Source organism: Trachemys scripta, chromosome 6 (genome assembly GCF_013100865.1).
Source record: "Trachemys scripta elegans isolate TJP31775 chromosome 6, CAS_Tse_1.0, whole genome shotgun sequence".
Taxonomy (NCBI): domain Eukaryota; kingdom Metazoa; phylum Chordata; order Testudines; family Emydidae; genus Trachemys; species Trachemys scripta.
In genome coordinates, this window is record NC_048303.1 from 123,627,214 (window position 1) to 123,649,837 (window position 22,624).

The 22,624-nt window shown below is 46.8% G+C and overlaps 1 protein-coding gene across 2 annotated transcripts in view; it reads left to right on the forward strand.

Moving 5' to 3' along the window:
- Nucleotides 1-21,621, forward strand: part of TRABD2A (TraB domain containing 2A) — a 110,821-nt gene extending 89,200 nt beyond the window's left edge. Inside the window, exons 5-8 of one of the 2 annotated variants that reach the window (XM_034774532.1) lie at nt 7,374-7,464; nt 8,247-8,352; nt 17,747-18,001; nt 21,112-21,240. In XM_034774532.1, the coding sequence (XP_034630423.1) occupies nt 7,374-7,464; nt 8,247-8,352; nt 17,747-17,974 (425 nt within the window). In that variant the 3' untranslated portion in view covers nt 17,975-18,001; nt 21,112-21,240. Of the gene's footprint in view, nt 1-7,373; nt 7,465-8,246; nt 8,353-17,746; nt 18,002-21,111 lie in introns of both variants that reach the window. The other variant, XM_034774531.1, reaches the window with a different exon arrangement.
- The last annotated feature ends 1,003 nt before the right edge of the window (nt 21,622-22,624 follow it).

Sequence of the window (22,624 nt, forward strand, 5' to 3'; positions counted from 1 at the left end):
GTAATCCTGCTCGGCGCGAGGAGTACGTGGAGTCGAGTGGGGAGCCTGCCTGCCGCGTCTGGACCGCAGTAAGTTCGAACTAAGGTATGTCGACTTCAGCTACGTTATTCACGTAGCTGAAGTTGCGTACCTTAGTTCGAATTGGAGGGTTAGTGTAGACCAGGCCTTAGAGAAAGGATCTTGCTCCTCAACAAAGGACAGAAGCTGCAAAATGACGTGAGAAACTTGCAGCAACAGAAGACGCTTCAGCATAAAGCAAAAACCAGCAACAAGTTCAAGAGCCAGGAACAATCCCTCAGCTCCAGCATGGCTTTGCAAATGTTGGTGCCCACGCCCAGCCACACCACCACCACCACACGCTAGGTTAACTCTGTCACTGCCATTGACTTTGGTTGGCTGTTGAACTGTTGTGGTCACTTAAGGTTTATTAACAGCTTCTGATGTTTAAACACTGACTAGTTGGATAACATATGTCTGGAAAAGAGACGTGGGATTGAATTTTAAGATTAATTTTCAATCATTTGCCTGTCTTAAACCACTGTTCAAAGCAAGTTGATGGATTAAAAGGCATGAATACTCTTTGAGCAGTTTCTTTAACTGAATTAAAGCTCTTCTTCAGTTTCTGAAGTTCATTGGCCCTAGTCAGGTCATCCTTTCTATTTAAAAAACCCACAGTTTTAGTTTAAAGGGAGATAAATCCTATTCCTTTTACCAAACTTCCCTTTGCCATCAGTACATTGTTTGGAGAAGCTAGGAGGTAGGTTAATTGCACAGGATCCACCCTCTGAGTTTGGGAATAATTAATTTTGAGTTTCACTCACCTGGCGAGCAGAATACAGGAGGTGGTTGTAGGAGCTGTAACTTCTGCTGGAGGCGTGCCTCAGGAAAGGTGCAGCAGAGGAAGCTGGTAACGGCACGAACTCCTTTATTGCCAGTTTTTGCTGCTTTTCTTTGTAGACTAAATCATGCAGGGTTAATAACTTAGTGCTGAGTTATGGCACCCGTTAGGCACAAAAAGAGCCTGTGTTGATAGACTGTGGGTTCACACATCCTTGAATTTGTATCACAGGGAACAATAATTCAATTTTCCTGATCTTTGTTTCTCCAGGCTATAATTTTAGTAATTGGGGGGTTAAATTACTCTGCACACTACATCCTAACTTCTACACAACCATACCCTGGTGAGCTCCCATGGGTGGAAACCGGTGGGTCTGTGGCCCCATGCAAGCCCGTGCACTGGGATTCCTTGCACTAACAGGGTGATACTTCAGGCCAGTTTGAAGGCAACCTGGAGCAGAGCTAGTCCTCCCTCCATTGGATCCTTCGCTTAAACCCCTCTTCCATCGCAGATCTGGTCGCAGTCACGTGGCAGCATTTCTTTCATCCTGTTCGTTTTGTGAGGCTGATTCTTCCATCTCTGCCAAGTGGGTAGCAAGATTCCATCTCTGTAGTTTAAAAGGACAGTCTGGGTAGAATGGCTGATGATGCCAAGACAAATGGGAAATCTTTTCCAAGTGTGAGCTGGACACTACCCAAGTTAAGCTCGGTAAAAGGCATATGAAACTTATTACATCAGGGATTGTTTCTGCTATAGGCTGCCTTTGTTATGCCTCGTCAGGCTTTGTCAATATAGAATAGGAAGGCGACCCCACACAGGTCACTCTTGCCTCCCAGATGGTCAGCTGTTTTGTGGCCAATCTTTTTGCAAGATCGTTAATGGTAGATGAAGTTATCAGGAGACACACTCCTACAACCCTTTCCCCTGCTCCAGGTTATCATGTTTCATCCAGTTCAGCTCCTTTTAGGGAAAAACAGAGATTGGATTGACAGAAGAACCTCTGCTTTTGGAAGTCCCTGTACATGAAAGCATGCTTGTCTACAATCAACATCCCCTCCTGGCGAAGAACTCCTCTGCCTTGCTTTGGTGTATATCTTCTCCGCATTGGGTCCTAGAAACTGCATCTTGAGATTACTCCCTTCCAGTTGGCCAGGAGGCCATGCTTAGGCCTGGTCCCCACTAACCCCCCACTTCGGACTAAGGTATGCAAATTCAGCTATGTTAATAACGTAGCTGAATTCGAAGTACCTTAGTCTGAACTTACCGCGGGTCCAGACGCGGCAGGGAGGCTCCCCCGTCAATGCCGCATACTCCTCTCGCCGAGCTGGAGTCGATCCGGGATCGATTTATCGCGTCTAAACCAGACGTGATAAATCGATCCCAGAACATCGATTGCCTGCCGCCGGACCCTCTGGTAAGTGTAGACGTACCCTTAGGTTCCATTTTTATTACTTCTTCCCCACTGCACCCCACTCTGCAGGGAAGTCATTTGGGGAAACATGAGCCCTGTGGTAGAGCTCAGCCCAGAAGTTCAGGTTCCACCTCGTGTAGTAATCTCAAGAGAATACAATGCTGTATTTTGCACTGTCCAGGTCATTCAGCGGGGTCTCCCTCCTCCTGGATTTAAAAAATTCAAACTCTCTGGTACAAGTGCCAAAACCTGTGCTCTGTGAGCTGGGTGATCAATCTGCAGGACTAACCCGTGTGATGCCTTCCTACATCTCCCCCATGGACCTGGTCTGCCTGGAATTTCTCCTTGTGTTTGTGTTCCTTTGGGTTACTGGCAGTTCAGGGCCCTTCCTTGCACCTTCACCAGCTGTTGGGAGGAAAGGACTCTTCATCTATCAGTGCCTTGATGATTGATTTGATGGGTGAGTGAAACTCTAAAGGGAAGCAAGCAGAGGGTGAGTTGCTGTTCTTCCTGTCTCTCAGCTGTCTGAAGAATGGAGCCAAGAGCTATCCTTCATGCTCACAGGACATAGTCTGTGAGGTGGAAAGTAGATAAAGGAGAGTCAGGCTTGATCATACAAGTAAACTTAATTCAGTTAACCAGGTTTCGTCCTGGGCATATCTGCAGCTGTCATGGCAACTTTCTGGATGTACTTCCTATTATTTTAAAACGTTTTACATTTCAGGAGCATTTTAGGAAAAGTGGTTAGATTCTCCCTCCTTTCCTAGATGATTCTAAAAAAATTAGAAGCCTGTTTGTCTAAGATATTTATAATGGCTTGTTTTAGCAATCCATAAATCACTAGCCCACAAAAGCCATCTGAATGTTCCTAATCCGATCAGAGAAATAAACATCCTGATTTAGGATATCCCAGCCATTAGGACCAGTTGCATCACTCTGTGGTTGCATCACCATAATCACATGCTACAGCTGCTCTTACCACTACTCAGAGGGCATCGATCTAAAATGCATTTCCTGATAAACATTTTTGTTCACCCATATATTTCCGCTGGTTTGTTATTGTGGGACAACTTGCAAGTTATGGGTTATGCGGGAGTTGGAGGGAAAAGTGCTGAGATATTTCTGCTAAAGAAATACACACAAAATTACATGGACTTCAAGTTTTAGTTTCTTTTTTACATGGACTTTAAAGAAAGGGCCGATCAAATTATTGATCTATTAGCATCAGAGAGAATGTTTTGCTGAAAGTCTGACAGCGGCATCATTTACAAAATGCATTCTTGCGACATATAATAATTAAGAGACAAATTCTGGAACACCAGTGAAACCGCTACTATCTGGCATTTCCTCATTTGCTTGGCTAGAATTTTACAAATACCCAAATTCACAATGGTTTAATTTGGGTTCAGCAGTCCCCTGATGAAATGGATATTCTTGACTTAATTATAAAGAATAGAACACCTTTGTGTGTGTTCAAGGCAGGAAAGGCTGCAGACCAGAGAAACGGAGCATGTTGTGAAGAATTGTCACTTAGGATACGACAAAAAAATAAAGAAACTGGCCCAACCAAAACCCCTTGCCCAATAGAATCACATAATGCAGAACAGTTGAGAGGGATGTTAGGAAGATTTGAAATTCAGGGGCCAATACTTTGCCTGGTTTGTAAGCGCATGTTGGTCAGACAGCTTTGTTATTTGAGCATATTGCCCATCACAATCCCTGCACTCCACTTCCTTTCAGTACAGATTAAAGGCTTGGTTTTATTTACTCTCCAGTAGAGAGTATGGCTGAGCTGGTGCACACAACAGCTCCTCAGTTCCCTTTTGAGTCTGAACACAGAAGAATAGAGATTCATGGCTCCCCACCCCCTGCCAGAGTAAATTGACCTCTCAAATGCATCACTTCACCTAGTGGTATGAGGATAATGGAGAGCTGTGTACAGAAAGAAAGGAGGAGGCTTTCTGATGGGACAAGGGCCTGGGGCTTTTCTTTTGGGGGCATTCAAGTGTGTTAGGCCAAAATAGAAAACAGGTGAAAGAGGCCTACTCCCTGTCATGCTTCTGTGGACTCATTCTCTCATACAGCACGACTGTTTGATCTTAAACCTTGGGAGGGTGAATCCCCGCTCTTGTTGTTTATAGTTGCTTTCTGTGAGTAGATGGATCTGGTATATATAACCAGGGCTCTTACTCTAGAGGGGGCTTGGACTATATGTGTGCCCAGAACAGAAACAAAGTAGTTAGTAATGACAGCTTCACCTAGCTCTAAATAGGGGAGAGGCTCACTATCCCGAATATCCATGAGATCCAATGGCTGTGGCCCTCTCCCCTCTCCCCCTTCGTCCGCCCTATTGTTTGCTACTTTCGCACGCAATATCCCATCTAGAATGAGTGTGTAGGCTCCTCGGGGCACAGGCCTTCTCGTTCTCTTTGGAGTGAAGAGCGTCTGACACGCTTTTGGATGTTGCATAAACAAACCATATAACTATCTCGTATGCATGATACATGAACAGCTGGGTGGTAGTGGTGTTGATTTCTGGTGGTTGTCACTGTTGTGAAAGGAGTTTTTGAAGGCCTCATCACATTCTGGGCATGTTTGTGAGCACAGACACCGCATTTGTCATGTACTCTTGTGTTTTCACACATACATTTTTTTTTTTTGTTCCATTTCTCTTTTGCCGAGATTTATTAGCACGTGATTTCTCTCTGACAGTAGAGCCGTGTCCATTTGCTCATTGATGTCCGTGCAAAGGCTCCCATTGACTTCAGACTTTGGATCAGGTCCTGAGTCATTTTCTTAAAAGAAAACTTCAGTGTAATATAAAAAATGTTCTTCGCACGCCATCAAATTACAAAGAAGAGTAAGGACTGATTCAGGAAATGACTTAAGCATGTGCTTGGCTTCAGTGGTATTTAAACAGTGACTGCTTTCCTGAATGGCAGCCTAAATCACTATTATTATTTTTTGTAATTATCATAAACAATACAAATTACAAAAAGGAACATGACTTACAGCTTGTCTATGTTACCTAACGCTGCACATTTCACCGGCTGTCCAGTAAAAGTGTGCAATTGTGCAACTTTACAATTTGTCAAAGGTTCAAGACCAGGCAGTACAAAATCAGACAATATTACACAGATATAACATGTTCGGGTGGGGGTAACAATGACATAAACTTACACAAATAGGAAAAAGAGGGAAGGAGAAGGCTGGGGTGGAGGGTGGGAAGAGGGAGGGAAAAAAGCAGAGGGGTGAAATTGAATGGAAGTCTGGCATTATTTGAGCTATCTCAGCATTCTTAAGTCAAATGTATCATGAAACCTATCATATATCAGATTTCTTTGAATTCCTATACTTGCTCTCTACGTGGATAAGCTAATCTTTCTTTAGCTGCGAACGCAGACAGGTCCGAATACCACTGCTCTATTCTGGGCATAAGCCTACTCCTCCACTTTTGTCAAATCACGCACTTGGTAATCATTGCGGCCCTCAAGAACCAAAGTCGTTGTGGTGGAGTGAAACCCAGCATGGTCGGTCCATAACCTACGATATAATTTTCAGATGAGGATTGGTTGCTGAAGCCAAGGGCTGTTTTCACTCTTGTGTCCACCTCTTTCCACAGCTGCCTGGCTGGGAAAAGGGTCCCATAGTATATGCATCAGGGTTCCCTTTTCTTTGCTGCCGCGCCAATGAACCTAAATTGCTGTTAGGAAAAAGAATAATTAAAACTCAGATAGGGAGTTGCCATTTTGACAATGTGATATAGATTAGAACACAGAAAATACAGCTTCTTATTGAAATGTCTGAGAACCTGAGATTTTTAACACCTAAGGTAAGTGCTACTGTTTTAAAAACATAGATGGCTGATAATGAAATAAAACTTAAGAGCCTTGGTATGGTTTTTGATCACTCTGTTTCCATGGAAAGTCGTGTGTCCGACAGAGTACATCGCAAATGTGGGGTCTTGTTTCATTCCAGATGAGCACTTCGCGCAGGCTGTGGCCTTACGTATCCCAGTCTGACCTTGCAACAGCAACTCGCGCTTTAGTGACCATAGGCTTGATTATAGTCACTCCCGATCTAGCAGGGCAGCTTGCAACTTGGTCAGAACACAGCCTCGTGTTTGTTCACTCGTTAGGCCCACCTTGCCCGCTTGCCGCACTGTTTGGTTCCTAAAGTCCTTTTGGTGACTTCTCTTCAGACCCCAGCCTGTCAAGTATCGGAGCTCAGACCACACCATCCTTTACAGATATCCCCATTTCTCCCCAGCGGGGAGGTAAACTGCTATAGTGAGCCTGCGGGTGTGGGACTTTCCTGCTCCTGGATATCTGTCTCAGTACCCCATCCCCATTTTGGGGGATATACCTTAAACCTCATTTTTCCATACATGATTTTTAATCTGACCCTGTTGGTTAGTTTTATTCCTATGCATTTAGGAGGGTGTTTTTGATTGGCATACTTTTTTTAACTGCTTGTGACAATTTTAACACCAAGTGCTTCTGCAGGAGGAAGGGTGTTTGCTACAAATTATAATTTTATTTAACTTATGTAACTTTATATCTCTGAATGACCTCATCTGTTATGAGGTCAGAGGGCAGTACCTGTTCACACACGTGCTGGTGCTTGAAGTGGTTTCCATCATATACAGGGTTTACAGTTTGGTTCAATGGCTCTCTGCACCCGCACTGTACAAACTGTTCCAGCATCCCTGCCTGTGTGCCAATGTGCAGGAACACTTGGGAACAGTTTGGGATAGGAAGTGAAGGGTACTTTATCCAGTTGAATCTACAGGAGAAATGTAAGGAGGATAGAATAATTTATTTACCACAGTGGCATATTGGTGGTGATTAGCAGCAGGGAACTTCAGAATGACCCAATGAGAACATTCTGGCACCAGCCAGATCACCGGTATTGACACTTCTCCAATCATTTGGTGTATGATGTACTTTTTCAAGACCTCATAGAAGAGAAATGGAAACCAGTTGCTCTGACAGATCTTCTGCTCCTAGAAGTGCGGCTATGGTGGATTGTCGAGGGGCGTTTTTCTTTGGGAGGGGTGAGGATGGTTACTGCTATTCTTGTTTGCTTTGCTCCAAAATTTCTAATATTTTTTCTTAACTGCAGGTCATTTCATGGGCAACAACACAGTGATTGATGTTTTGGGAAAAGAAGGGTATGAGGTAGAACACACTCCTGCTGGACAACCCATCAACAAGTAATATATTCATGTTTTTATCATATTTGAATAGCCATTGAGATAGATAAGCTGTAGATGACCATAGAGATACTGTGGAAATAGACAGACATCATTACACATAGACTGCTCTTCTTTGCTATTTCCCAGTACAATTCCTTTGCTCTGTTTATCTTCTGGGAGCTCATTTGGAAATGTGGTCTCCATGACACTTGCCAGGTTGCTTTTTCACATTGACTTGGACATGTTTTTCCCATCACTTCTAAAGCCTTGAGTTAGCAGGTAGTTATGAACGGCAAGTTAAATCTGTTTGGGCGGGCAAGCTGGCTTGTCGTAGTGCAGCACAAAAAAAGAAGGGCTGCTGGTTTTTCTGTTTTATAGCCCCTTTTCCCCACCCCAACCCCAGCTTGGCACATCTTCCCCCACGTCCTGTGCTCCTGGGACCCTCCTCCCATTCCTTCCCTCTCTTGTGTGTTTAACCAGTCCCTCCCCTTTGTCTCTTTCCCCCTTGTACACAAGTACAGTGACATATCACTTATCCTGAAAAGTCTTCCCTTGGTCTCACCTGTCACTCCATCCCCTGTACTCTCTCTAAACCCCCTGAGTCTGCTCTGCCTTGACTCCTTGTGCAACGCTCTCTTTGACCTTTCCAATCTGACTTCCAGCCTCTCCACTCTGGAGCTGGCCTCACCAGCATCCTCCATGACCCTCTTTCTACTAAGCTGTATTCTTGTTCCCAAGCTGTCTGCTGCCACCACTACCATTGATCACTCTCTCTTCCTCCATTTTATCCTTCTTTTTAGACGAGGACACTTTTCTATTCTGCTTCTCCTTGCTGAGTGCTCGTTCCTCATCCTGTCTGGTGGCGCCTCATCCTGCCTTCACTCCTACCTATGGATAGCCTTCAAGGTTTGCTTCTCAACTCACCGTGGTCTCCCTCTGTGCTCTCTCTCAGGTGTTCTGCCATGGTTTCAGTTACCAGAGAACTGCTCCATCTCCCCCTCAGTCTAGCCTTGCCTCTCCCTCTGTCTCAGCCATCTCCTTCTGGACTTCCTGGCAATATTTCAGATTCCAAATCTCTGATCTCCCTGCTCTGCCTCCTTTCTCCATCACAACTGATCATTTCATTATTCTCCCTGCTTGCCTTGCCATCTTGGCCCCCATCTTTCATTGCTCTCTCCCCTGCTCCACATACGGGTACTCGCTAAATCCCATGTTCTGGCCTAGTATCTAAAATAAGCCCGTTCCCTTGTATTCTCACTGCTAAAACCTTTGTTCACATTTTGGTCGTCTTTCACCTTGACTACTGTAATATTTCCCTTTATATCTCCTTCCCCCACATACCTCTTCCTTGATTATTGTCATAGTTCCTTCTCTGAGCACCACAGTCACCATACCTCCTTCCCAAACACCTCTACTAAAGGGGCTCGCTGGGACTGGGACCATCTTTTTCTTGTGGTCTAATGTAGGAACTCCTAGGCACCACGGTATGTCAAATAATATTAATGAAGTCACTTCCTTTCCTCCTGACCACGTCACCTTCCTCCTTGAATCCTTTCACTGGTGTCGACTATTACCACAAGGGATGCAAGCTCCTTGTCGGGCTACATTTTAACCTTGGCTTCTCACATCGTGCTGAGGATGCTTTGTCATGGTCTATACTTGCCCTTAAACCAGCCTCAGCATGGGTTTCAGCTTCATGCCTTGCCATAGCCCTATTGTCAGCAGTATTCTGTTCTCTAGAGGTTCTTGTCCTGCACTCATCACTGTAGTATCTGAACACCACTGGGTAGCTCCCTGTGTAGGCAAGCCCCCTATGCTCGTCCATAATAGCCAATCAGCATCTAATACTTGAATCGCTTCTTTTTTCAAAGAAAAAGTGCATGGTTTAAAAACGTTTCCTAGAAAGATGAAAAGCCTGGGGAAATAAGGTTGCTGTTTGAGGAGAGCCTTTCGGCCAATCATTCTTTACAACTGCCGTGGCAACTTCTTACGCTCCAGAAAAAGAGAGCTCATGTCGTCCTAAATCCCACTTCACGTGGCCTCGAGATGGGAATAAAAACAGAGGCTGAAGAAAAGTCACAGAGTAAAATCTTGACCCCATTGAAATCAATGGCAAAACTCCCCTTGCTTGGAACAGGGCCAGGGTTTTGCCCATAGTATTTTATACATCGAAGGAGACAAGGGTGGGTGTCAAAGAAACAGGCCCCTAACTCCCACTGACAGTCAGGGAAAGTTCAGTGCCTAATTAACTGCCATTTGTGCCTTCGAAAACCTCCCCCTGAAATCAGAACTTGCTGCATTTTACGATGTAGTGAGAGAGCCGAGAATGAAGCCCTTGGTGGGGCTGTGGCTGAAACCTGCTGAATGAGGAAGGTGATCAGGGAGACAGAGATTAATCCTGTATTCAGAGAAAAAAATGAAGATAAATGGCTCTCTTAAAATGTTCGGAATAGTCATCTCCAGGGCCGGCTCCAGGCACCAGCTTCTCAAGCAGGTGCTTGGGGGGCTGCTCCGGAGAGGGGCGGCACGTCCAGGTATTCGGCGGCAATTCGGTGGACGGTCCCTCACTCCGCCTGGGAGTGAAGGACCTCCCACCGAATTGCTGCCACAGATCGCGATCGCGGCTTTGTTTTTTATTTGTTTTGTTTTGGCTGCTTGGGGCGGCCAAAACCCTGGAGCCGGCCCTGGTCATCTCGGACTATTTCAAAGCAGGGTTAAGATGGGAAATGAGTTTAGAACAGAATGAAAAACAAAGGAAGGAAAATCCCTCTTGGGATGATTTTGAGGCTCATGACAGGATAGCTCAGAGGCCTGGTAATGGGATACAGAGGCTTTCACCTCTCGGTCACCGGCTTGAACCTGCTTAGACTCATAGACTTTAAGGTCAGAAGTAACCATCAGTCTGACCTCTAGCACATTGCAGGCCACAGAACCTCACCAACCACTCCTGTAATAGACCTCAGGCTTAGTTACTGACGTCCTCACATCATGATCTAAAGACTTCAAGTTGCAGAGAAGCAACTATTTACACTAGTTTAAACCTGCAAATGACCCGTGCCACATGCTGCAAAGGAAGGTGAAACCCCCCCGGGTCTCTGCCAATCTGAGCTGGGGGGAAATTCCTTCCCGACCCCAAATAGACTTTAGACTCTGAGCAAGTGGGCAAGTCCCACCAGGCAGACACCTGTGAAAGAATTCTCTGTAGTTACTCAGAGCCCTCCCCATCTAGTGTCCCATCTCCTGCCATTGGAGATATTTGCTGCGAGCAGTCGCAGATCGGCTACATGCCATTGTAGGCAGTGTCATCATACCATCCCCTCCATAAACGTATCAAGCTCAGTCTTGAAGCCAGTGGGGTGGTTTTTTGGGTTTTTTTGCCCCCACTGCTCCCCTTTGGGAGGCTGTTCCCAAACTTCACTCCTCTGATGGTTAGAAACCTTTGTCTAATTTCAAGGCTAAATTTGTTGATGGACACTTTATTTCCATTTGTTCTTGTGTCCACATTGGTGCTTAACTTAAATAACTTCTCTTTCTCCCTGGTATTTCTCCCTCTGAGGTATTTATAGACAGCAATCCTATCTCCCTTCAGCCTTCTATTGGTTAGGCTAAATAAGCCAAGCTCTTTGAGTCTCCTCTCATAAGGTAGGTTTTATTTCTCGGATCATCCAAGCAGCCTTTCTCTGCACCTGTTCCAGTTGGAATTCATCTCTCTTTAAACATGGAAGACCAGAATGTCACAGACTAGTCCAGATGAGGTCTCACCAGTGCCTTGTATCCTGGTACTAACATTTCCCTGTCTCTACTGGAAATACCTTGCCTGTTGCATCCTAGGATTGCATTAGCCTTTTTCATGGCCGCATCATATTGGCGGCTCAGTCATCCTGTGATCAACCAATACAGTCAGGTCTTTCCTCTGCTCTGTCACTTCCAACGGATACATCCCCAGCTTATAGCAAAAATTCTTGTTGTTAGTCCCTAAATGCATGACCTTGCACTGTGCACTATTAAATTTCATCCCATTTCTATTGCTCCAGTTTACAGGGTCATCCATAGCTTCTTGTATGATAGACGCCTCCTACCCCACCCCCGGGTTATGCAAACCCGATTTATGCAAATCCACACTTACGGAAAAAATTCTGTAAGCTAGAAATAGGAGGGTTTTCTTGTTTGCTTTGGAGTTTATTTTGTTGTTGTTTTGCATAAGGGTCAGGTATACGTTTCTGACTTAGCAAAATTTGAGTTACGCAAGGTGTTCCGTAACGGAACGCTTGCGTAGGTCGGGGAGCGTCTGTATTCTGGTCCTCCTCCGTATTTGCAATATCTCCCAACTTTGTGTCATCTGCAGATTTTATAAGCACACTCCCACTTTTTGTGCCAAGGGCATTTAATGAAAATGTTAAATAAGATTGGTCCCAAGACCAATCCCTGAGGAACTCCACCAATAATCTCCTTCCAGCCTGACAATTCACCTTTCAGCATGACCCGTTGTAGTCTCCCCTTCAACCAATTCCTTATCCACCTTTCAGTTCTCTATTAATCCCCATCTTCTCCAATTTAATAATTTCCCATGTGGACCTGTATCAAATGCCTTACTAAAGTCCAGGTAGATTAGATCTACTGCATTTCCTTTGCCTAAAAAAATCAGGTATCTTCTCAAAGATTGGGCTGGCACAATCTACCTTTTGTAAAACTATGTTGTATTTTATCCCAAGTACCATTAACCTCTACGTCCTTAACTACTTTCACTTTCAAAATTTGTTCTGAATCCTTGCATACAATTGAGGTCAAACTAACAGGCCTGTAGGTCGGTAAATGGTCAAAAGTCCTTCCCAGATGATGGCAATCTATGACATATGATCTCAGCCCAGCCCCAGTGGACATGTAAGCACATTCCCATGCCCGCTATCCTAGGAGGCTGTCTCACCGTAAAAGACCTGCATGAATAGGGGAAGTAAAATGTCCCTTTAGCTTTATGTCCTATCCCTCCAGGTCAGGGGAGAGTTATGGGGAAGTATCTTGGCATCTCAGTCTGGCACTGTTCATTGGCCCTGAAGTCACTTGTAACATTATTGTAAAATGGGAAGATGAACATAAGAGACGAGGGGAAGAACAGCAAGTGGCTGAAGCAAACGCTTCAGAGTGAAGCAGACAGGAAGCCAATCTGCAGCACCGGGAACAGAGCAGAGTGAAGGACCGTCAGGTGACCGGGAGGGGTGGGGGAAGAGAGGAGGGGGAGGATAAATAGAGCTGCACGTAAACAGCCTGCCCTCCAGAGGTGAGATATTGTGTAGTGGCAGCATCCTCAGCTTCCCCCTTAGGTCAGCCTGAGGTCCCCTTTGAGCCACCGTCCTGCAAAGGGAACATACAGGGGCCATAGCCCTGACTTGCACGCTCACTCTCTGTGTGCATGCACACGCTTTTCTGTGCATGGGGAACCAGACAGGAGACCGAGTGAGTTGAGCTCACAGCTCTGGGAGGAACCGGCAGAGCCAGCTGTGGCAAGGGCACCTCTGAGAGGGGCTAGGGTGTTGAAAGGGCAGGAGCTTGAGCATGGAGGGGGAGGCAGGGCTCCTGCCCTAGCAAAGGGCGAGGAGGAGAGAGAGACTGCTCCAGCCCCACAGCAGAGAGCACTGAGGATAGTTTTTTATATATATATATATAGTGCCCTGAATTTAATTAAGCTCCCGGTGTCTCTATTTTGAGCTTTTAAATGTTATTCCTGATTTTAGGCTGAATATGTATTTCATAAAATATTCATCATACAATCACAGCCGTGATGAATGCGACTCCCGCTCCCCTCTGCAGCTGCCGTGCCCAAGGAGAGTTCTGCCGGGGCGACCTGGCCCCAGGGGAGGGGGATGCGCCATGTCTCCAGGCCTCTGACTATCCCTGGGTCCCTTTGGGTCTGGGATCTGCTACCATTCAAAGGCCTGAGATCTGAACCTGTAATAACCGGGTCACTCTAAAAATTCGAGGATGATGTGTGTGAACAGTGAATAGAACAGGTGCCCTGTGCTATTTGAATAGGCGCCTCCTATACTCACCAAAGGATTGGATTCCTAAATCTCACTGGTTAATCAGAGTAGCAGCCGTGTTAGTCTGTATCCGCAAAAAGAAGAGCAGGAGTACTTGTGGCACCTTAGAGACTAACAGATTTATTAGAGCATAAGCTTTCGTGGACTACAGCCCACTTCTTCGGATGCATATAGCTAAATCTCACTGTGATGTGTTTGTGGCAGTGCCCATGAAACGCTAGGTGCTTTCCAAACTCTCACAAAGGGGCAGTCCTTGCTCACAGTTTCAGGACAGATGGGATGACAGAGGTTGGGGGAAGGACAACAAAAGAGGTCCACTCAGGTTGCTGTAGGCAGCCCAGTAGCAGTGGGTCTTTAAGAGGGAATTAAATGTGGAGGAGCTCAGCAAGTTTGTAGCATGCCCAGGTCCCAGTGGTGATGCTATAAGAAGCTGAGAGAAGGGCAGGCAAGACTGGGTGGAGGGAACCAGGGCACTGTAGTGCTTGAAAAGGGAAGAATAGCTCAGAATCTGTTTGCATTCCAAACCCAGCCCTGTATTAAGTGTCTCTATCTGAGATCTTTCTTCAGAGGGCCTTCTCCTCATTTCTTGGCACTGCCTCTGTCCTCTCAGTCATCCTGGCTCAGAGTTCAGTTCTCAGTTTTCTTCAGGAAATGATTGCAAATTCACTCCTAATTTCATTCTCCCCTTCCAACAGGGACTCGCATTCCATTCCACGTCCTCTCGCCTTTGATCTGTTTGTTTGAAACTTGCTTTAAATTCCATCACAAAGTTCAGGTTCAGTGACCAGACCAGTCTGGAAACTCCAAACTCTCACTGAAATCAGCCCATCTCCTCTCTGGGAGCCTGACTCTGCCGTTGCAGCAGGAGAAGGGAAATGCTCATTGTACTCCCAGGGAATGGTCAGCTGGTGAAAGCAACATTTTTTTGTTCACTCTCTTCCTTTTATATTTAAGAACACAAGAACAGCCATCGTGGGTCAGACCAATGGTCCTTCTAGCCCAGTATCCTGTCTTCTGACAGTGGCCAGTGCCATATGTTTCAGAGGGAGTGAACAAAACAGGGCAATTATTAAGTGATCCATCCCTTCTCCTCTAGTCGCAGCTTCTAGCAGTCAGAGGTTTAGGAACACCCAAAGCATGGGGTTGCATTCCTGACTGTCCTGGCTAATAGCCATTGATGGACTGATCCTCCATTAACTTATCTAGTTCTTTTTTGAACCCAGTTACAGTTTTGGCCTTCACAGCATCCCCTGGCAATGAGTTCCACAGGTTGACTGTGCATTGTGTGACAAAGTACATTCTTATGTTTGCTTTAAACCTGCTGCCTGTTAATTTCATTGGGTGACCTCTGATTCATGTGTTATGTGAAGGGGTAGATAAAACTTCCTTAGTCACTTTCTCCACACCATTCATTTTTTATTGATCTCTATCATATCCTCCTTCAGTTGTCTCTTTTCCAAGAGGAACAGTGCCAGGCTTTTAAATCTCTCTTCCTATTCTAGACCCCTAATCATTTTTGTTGCTATTCCTTCTACTTTTTCCAATTCCAATATAGCTTTTTTGAGATGAGGCAACCAAAACTGCATGCAGTGTTCAAGGTGTGGGCGTATCATGGATTTATATAGTGGCATTATATTATCTGTCTTATTATCTATCGCTTTCCTAATGGTTCCCAACGTTCTGTTCGCTTTTTTTGACTGCCGCTGCACATTGAGCGGATGTTTTCAGAGAACTGTCCACAATGACTCCAAGATCTCTTTCTTGAGTGGTAACAACTAGTGTAAACCCCATCATTGTATATGTATACTTGGGATTGTGTTTTCCAATGTGCATTACTGTGCGTTTATAAATATTGAATTTCATCTGCCATTTCCTTGCCCAGTCACCCAGTTTTGTAACTCTTCGCAGTCTGCTTTGGACTTAAACTAGCTTGAATAATTTCAGCCAAAGACAGTCTCCAGCCTGTCTGCTGCTTCTCCTCATGCTATAAGTTAACCTCCGGATCACTCAGGTATTCAGGCTGTGCTCCATCTTTGAATGGAATGCCATTAAAAAGATAGATCGTCCAGGTGCTTAAGAGGAATTTGCTTGGGCTCCACTTGAGGGAAAATACCCTTTCTTCTAGACACCAAGGACTGGGTTGTAGCTTTAAAGCTACTTCCCTGCCTCAGGCATGGTGCAGAGCTGCAGTGCCCCAAAAGGGGCACCAGGCAGATAGTGTCTGCTTGAAGATGAGGCAGATTGCTTCCCTGGTTGCACCAGCTCCTACTCCACCTCCAGCATGGGTGGCGGGTGGAGCCCCCCGGCCCCACCTGTTCTGCCCGAGGTCACCCTCGTCCCCTCGTGGCTGGAGGACCCCGCCCCTCTCCCCCCGCCCGGAGGACCCCTGGGCCAGCCAACGCTGCACCTCCCCTCCTGAGACCCCAAGCCGCCCTGTGGGAAAAACTTGTCTCTTCTTGAAGAACCTGAGTCCAGGGAGGAACCCGAGAAGCTGAGTAGCACATACTGCCTCCTCAGCCGCCCCGGAACCTGCATGGGGCATAATGATAAGCAAAAACTTCCCGTGCAAACCGCACAACGAGTGCCCAGCGGCTGCAGTACACCGGGGAGGCTTAGCTTGCCCTGGCCTATTATAGCCACCGCCTATGGCAGCCAGGTTCAGAGGAAGAGCAGCAGGCCCATAACTGCTTTTTGGAGGAGGGAGTGGTCCCTGTGCTCCCCAGAGCCAGCCTTGTGGGGGAAAGAACCTTCCTTGCCCCAGCACATGGCCTACCCACAAGTGTCTCCTCTCTGCAGCATGCTTCAGCTTTGCTATCCTAGGGGCCTCCAGCCTCTAGCACTGGCCTAGATCCCCCCTGAATCGATGGGATCTGCTGCTACCAAGCGGCAGGCTGATCTGACCGACATCTCCCATTAAAAGTCTCCATCCCATAGGGGCCCCTTACTGTAGTGCCTGAACATCTCACAGGCTTCCATGTATTTCTCATCAGCACACACCTGCGAGGTAGGGCAGGGCAGGTCTCTCTTTTGACAGATGGAGAGCAGAGCAACGAGAGACTAAGTGACTTGCCAAGGTCACCGGGAGAGCAAGGAACTGCACCCTGGTCTTCCAGCTCTCAAGCCCGTGCCCTAACCACTGGACCATCTTTCCTAGCTGCCAGTGAGTACTTCAGAACTGGTGTTTAGATTCCCCAGTGGAAATGGCAGCATGGCCGTGAGTGTGAATTAACCCTGTAACTAAGATTCTATCAGAAGCTGTATCAAACTCTTCATTAAAAGGCCAGTTATAGACCATCTCAAATGCATTCTCTGCTTCTGTTTGTCCCATTTCTGAGGACCTGTATGGCTCCAGGGATTGCTAATGACATATAGAGCCTTTCGTCGCTAGATCGCTTGTTTACAAGATGCAGATTTGGAACGGTGAGGGTAATTCAGCTTACCCCAAGGGATGTGGTAAATTGTCCATTCTTTGGAGCCTTTAAACCTAGGCCAGGTCTACACTACGGACCTATATCGGTATGACCACATAGCTCGGGGTGTGAAAAATCTCTGACCAATGCAGTTATACCAACCTAACCCAGTGTGTAGACAGCGCTGTGTCGATAGGAGACAGAGCTCCCTCCTCTCGAGGAGGTGGATTAACTACACCAAGGGTAGAAACTCTCCCATCGGTGTAGGAGCGTTTTCCCTTAAGAACTACAGCAGTGCAGCCGTGCCGCTGCAGTGTTTGAAGTGCCGACCTGCCCCCAGACCGGCTGCCTTTCTAACAGATCATTCCACCTCAAGCTGGGCCGGATGCAGGAATAACAGGGCTGTGCTATGGAGGAGCTCAGACCAGATGAGCATCATGGTCCCTTCTGGCCTTAGAATCTCTTATTTTTTGGCCCGTTTCTGAGAAACGGTGAGTATCTGCCAGTCTGACTTCAGCAGGCACTCAGCGCCTCTCAGCAGCGGTGTTTTGGCAGTGTCGTCAGCCAAGTGCATTATGTTATCCTTGAATGATCTTTTCCTCCTGAGCTCTGCCTGTGTCGGAGATGCTCTTTCCTTAGGCCCTCTGAACTGAAGAGACTGCTTGACCCGAGGTGTGACTTGGGGGGGAAACAGAGGATGGGTAGATGATAAGATTTAAACCAGCAGAACTTCCAGGGGGAAATACTTGTTGACGTAGGGGATCAGGAGGCCGCATGGCATCTCGGTTGCCATGGGGCTGGACCAAGACCTCCACTCAAGGGCGTTCCAAACATTCTGATTTTCTTTCCTCCCAGCGGGAAGAATCAAAAAACCTGGTCAACCTTCTCGTCATCCTCACCGGCGTACACCCCCTATGTGATCGCCCAGGAGCTGCACCGCCCGCCGCATCCTCAGAAAGAGGAAGAGGAGCTTCTGCCCCACCTGCTGCTGCCCGAGAGTGTCGACCTGCTGGAGAAAGTGGACAGGAAATACAAGAAGAAGAAGAAGAAGCAACAGAAGAAGCAAAGGCTGCGGCAGTTTAATGACCTCTGGGTTCGCATTGAAGAAAGGTACCAATCAGTGGGGGAGGGAGGGCACTTCGCTCCATTAAGATTGGCTGTTTATCGCGGCTCATTAACATACCACAAACCCTGTGTTTTAAACTCTGCTCACTTCCTCTGGGGCAAATCCAAAGAGCAGAATTCGGCCTCTTATCTCCTGCAATTCTTATTTATGCATTTAGATTTAAATAATAATAAAAAGGCACCTGTTCATGTCTCTAATGCCCTAACACACCATTAACAATGCAATTGGTTCTGTCTGATTAATTGGGTTAGTATCAAAAATAAGGTGGGGTTGGGGTGGGGAAGAGGCGACTAAGGTGGTTTTCCCGACCAAGAGAGCTGACCCTCCTAGGACAGATATAACCACAAGAACCATAGCTGCCTTTTGAACTGTGTGTCGTTCCTCAAGCACCTTCCATCTGCCACTGACCCAAATGTGCATCTGTAGATTTACTTATTTCCTTCCCATCTGATAAAATGCAGCTCTGATCCTCCATCCCCCTGTGCAATGTGCTCATTCGGACTGGGAGCGTTCCACTCCCACTGTGTGCTGTTTAAAAGACTGCCGAAGGGGCAGGGCAATGGAGAATCGGCCCCTACGAATTTTGAACAAGTTTCTCAATTCAATTCAGTGGGACTCCCTGAATCATTATTCATAATCATTATTTTTCATCAGCCTCAAGGTAGAGAACACTTCAGAGCACCTGCACCACTTTGATAAATTACATCAATATATCCTGGCTTTTCCATCCCTCTGAGTGATATATTATGGGGACAGGTTGGGGGAGAACTGCAATGGCTGTTCTTGTCTGAGTTTAAATGCAGAGATGATCATTCTACTATTTATTACGTATGGTTGCATAGGTTGCTCTAATTTTCGTTTACTGCAGGTAATAAAGTTGATGTTGGTTATAGTTGGTGGTGGTTTTTATTGCTATAGCTGGTATTAGCTTGACCTTCGGCAGACAGTCCTAAAGGATAACGCAGAGCCTTTACCAGTGTAGGCCCTGACCCTTCATACACCCACACACGTTTAACTTTAGGCATGCGCTATTCCTGCTGAAGGCAATGGAACTACTTGTGCTACGCCTACTCCTCTGTGTTTGCAGGATCAGCTGAGGTAAGATGGGAGGAAGTGTCAGTTGAGCGTAACCGGGGGTAAGGGCTGTTTCTCCAATTTCCACTTCAGGAATGCGCTAGTCAGACCTCCAGGGAGAAAATTCTGTTGGTGTCTACTGTCAGCAACACCCTCCTGACTCCAGGTGTATGTGCCTTTAGGGACTGGCAGAGACCAGATCTCTCGTTTTTTGCTCCTTTGCAGTTTTCTTTCCACCCATGAAATGCATCACTTGAACCAGAAACAAAGTCTGATTTTTAGTAGTGACCCTAGCAGCAGAGGGAGTAAATGGCTAGAGGATGAGCCTCCCAAACACCTTCTGTACTGGGGGAGAACAAGTGGAGTGATGTTTATTTCTTCTTGGTTATCTGCCCGGTGCCTTCCAGCTAGGGAGAACTGTAGGACGCCACTGTATATGCACCATACTGTCACTAAACTGCCCATCATTGCCCTTCAGGTTCAATTCTTTCCATTGCAGGGGTCTCTGCCCTGTGTTTTGAATGTGTGGCAAATTAATACTAACTTTACGCCCTAGATAATCCTACATTATCTCTGGGTGATGGACAGTTCCCGAAAAGAGCAAACAAACCCCTTTGCATGCTTCTGTTGTGCTAACTACCCCACCTAGTGGTGCTGTTTCACGTCACTGATGAAATTCAGTCATTCACAGGAGCTCTTCAGACATAAATACTCAGTCCATCTCGGAAGTCACAGCCCTTACTCCTATATATCCATCTCTATCCGTGGGTAAATCTGTTGTGCTTGGGTCTGGGTCATTCATAACTTAACTCCTGTGAGCACATAAACATGAAAGGCCTAACTCAAGTGATTTCATACAGTCTTGTAGTGGGCTTGGCCTGAATTGCTCTGGTCTGTGCTCCTGTATGTATCTGCTGTCTGCTTTGTTGCACTGCCAGCTGGCTTCTGTCCAGTTACTGTAGGAGCCGCCTGCGGGGGCTGTTGGATATGGAGTGGTAAGTGTTTTCAAAAAGCACACTAATTGCCTTCAAATTCCCCAAGCGTTTTTGCTTAATGCACTTGGCCAGCGTAAAGCAGGAATAGCGCACAGCAGCTGGAGCTCGCTGGTGCAAGTGAAATGAATACGCTTGTGCTGTTGGGCAGGTGTGCTTGCTGGAATTTATTTTAGTTTCCACCTAACAATGCTGGGCCAGGGGATTTGAGCTGTGTCCGCCTCTAGCCTCAGGGTCAAATCTGGCTCCAACCTGTTATCCAGAGAGCAGTGCCCACAGCTCACACTCTTCTTTGGGACAGGCTTTTCACGTGGGCCTTTGCTTCTCGGTCTCTAGACTGAGAAGCATTTCTAATAGATGCCTGGATTTTCCTCACTCCCGCTGTCCCAGGTATGGCCTATGTGCTTTCTCCACCTGCCAGTGGTGCCCTTTCACGTGGAGCATCATTTATATGGAGGCTGCAGAGAGGCTTGGTTCATGCTAACATGCACGTGCAAACCGGGGAGAACCTGGATGGGTTCTCAGGCTCAGCTGTTGAAAGCAGATGCATCAACCCTATAAATTGGTGCCACGTGTGTGGCAATAATGCTGGTCGGCAAAGCCTTCTCTGTGGCAAGGCGAGATTTTTCTTATCTGCTATGGTTGCTGATCAGCCGAAAGGCTGGCTGCAGGGGCTCGGGAATGTTGCTAATACCTCTCTGCTCCCCTGGGATTGACTGTCCCGTCTGTGAGTGAAGGGGAGTCTAATCAGGTAGATCCCAGCTCAGGGACAGGAGTAACAGCTGTCAGTGGGGCTAGAGAGGTTCAGCGTGGGGAGAGTGAAGGACTCCCTTTCTTTGTGGATCCAGGGGACAGGGAGGCCAATCTCACGGCCTCATTCAGGAACCCACAAGATCTGCAGACAACTTCACAAGTTGCCCATGGACCCTCCTGTGGGCATTTCTGTGACAATTTGACTCCTGGTCCGTGGTGATCATTGACCCTTGTGACTAACTGCTGACCAAGATTCTTCTCTGTTTGCCTTGCAGTACCACTGACCCACCTCCCCGGATTCGCATCATTAATGGCTACATCACAGTAGAACCTCAGCCCCGGGGACACGGGCGATCCAGTCACCTCCGCACAGAAACCAGCAGGGCCCACGTACCTGTTCACTCTCTGCTCATCTTGCTATTGACACGGGCGTTGCAGACATTAACAATGCTGCAGTGAGACTTGGGGTGAAACTGCAGGGTCTTTGACTAAAAAACTTGTGGGGGGAAAAATAGAAGACCAGAATCTCCAGGTGGGATGCCTGTTCTTTGGAATATCTTTAGACTCCTCCTTTTCCTGAATCTGGACCACTAACACTATTAACTGGCTTGACATGCCCAATACAGGAGAAGATATTTTTAATGAAAGCCATTATTTATTCTTCTCTTGCAGAAGAATTATTGCAAGGTATCCCATAATGCTCTTGGGAGATGTACAATGTCGCTGTAACATAGCTGTTGTTTAGCTGTATGAACCCGACTAAATATATTTTTTTGCCTTCACTGCCTCACGTGGTGCAATACATTAAACGCTACTAACTCATTGGTGACTTTGGCCAGAAGAGAACGTTTTGGCCACATCAGCACAGCTGAGAGGAAGAGGTTGGTATCTGATGTCTGTGTTGGTATTTGCCACTTCGATTTCTCCCCATTTTGGGCCCCAAATGGTACATTTCATTTAGGGGAAAATGTTCAAAAGCACCGAAGTGGGTTGGGAGTTTAAAGTCCTGTTGAAAGTTGCTTTTGACAATGTTACTCTTAATCAAGACTGGCCTTCTCTGATCAGAGAAGCATTGCATGTAAAACGTGCGCTGAGGGAATCCAGGCCCTTCGTGCTTAGCAACGTTTCTGAGGGGAGAGACACTAAGCCAAAATCACATTGAGTCAAACCCCTCCATTGGCTGGGCTTTTCTGTAGTGCAGCCCTGTTTCTCCTCCCATTCATCTCATTTTTACTCAGGCCTGGTCTACACCTATCTAGGTCACTCAGGGCTGTGAAAAATTCACCCCCCGAGGGGCAGAGTTAAGTTGACATAAGCCCCGGGGTAGACACTGCTAAATTGACAGCCTCTCAGGAGACCCCTTTCCGTCACGCTAGTAAGTGTCTGGGCCACGGGGCTGCAGGGGCGTAGCTGCAGCACTGCAGCTGTGCCACTTGTAGTGTAGACGTGGCCCAGAGTGCCCAGAAATACGAGCTATTGGGGTACGTCTACACGGCAGCTTGGAGCCCCAGTAGACACATATGCGCGAGTTCTGCTCTAGCTAGTGCACTAAAAATAGCAGTCTTACCATGGTGACTCAGGCTCACCATCCGAGTACCAGCCCATCTGAGATCCCAGGTACGTACTCGGGCGGCTGGCACCCAGATGTCTCCCCAAGCTGAAAATGACCCCTTCCAGCTCCTGTGTAGATGTACCATTAGCTGAGGTGGTGTGAAGCGAGTCCAAAGGGCTCCTGGCGCCTCAGAATGCCCCCCGACTGTGCGACAGGGCAAGCCTTTCACTAACCGC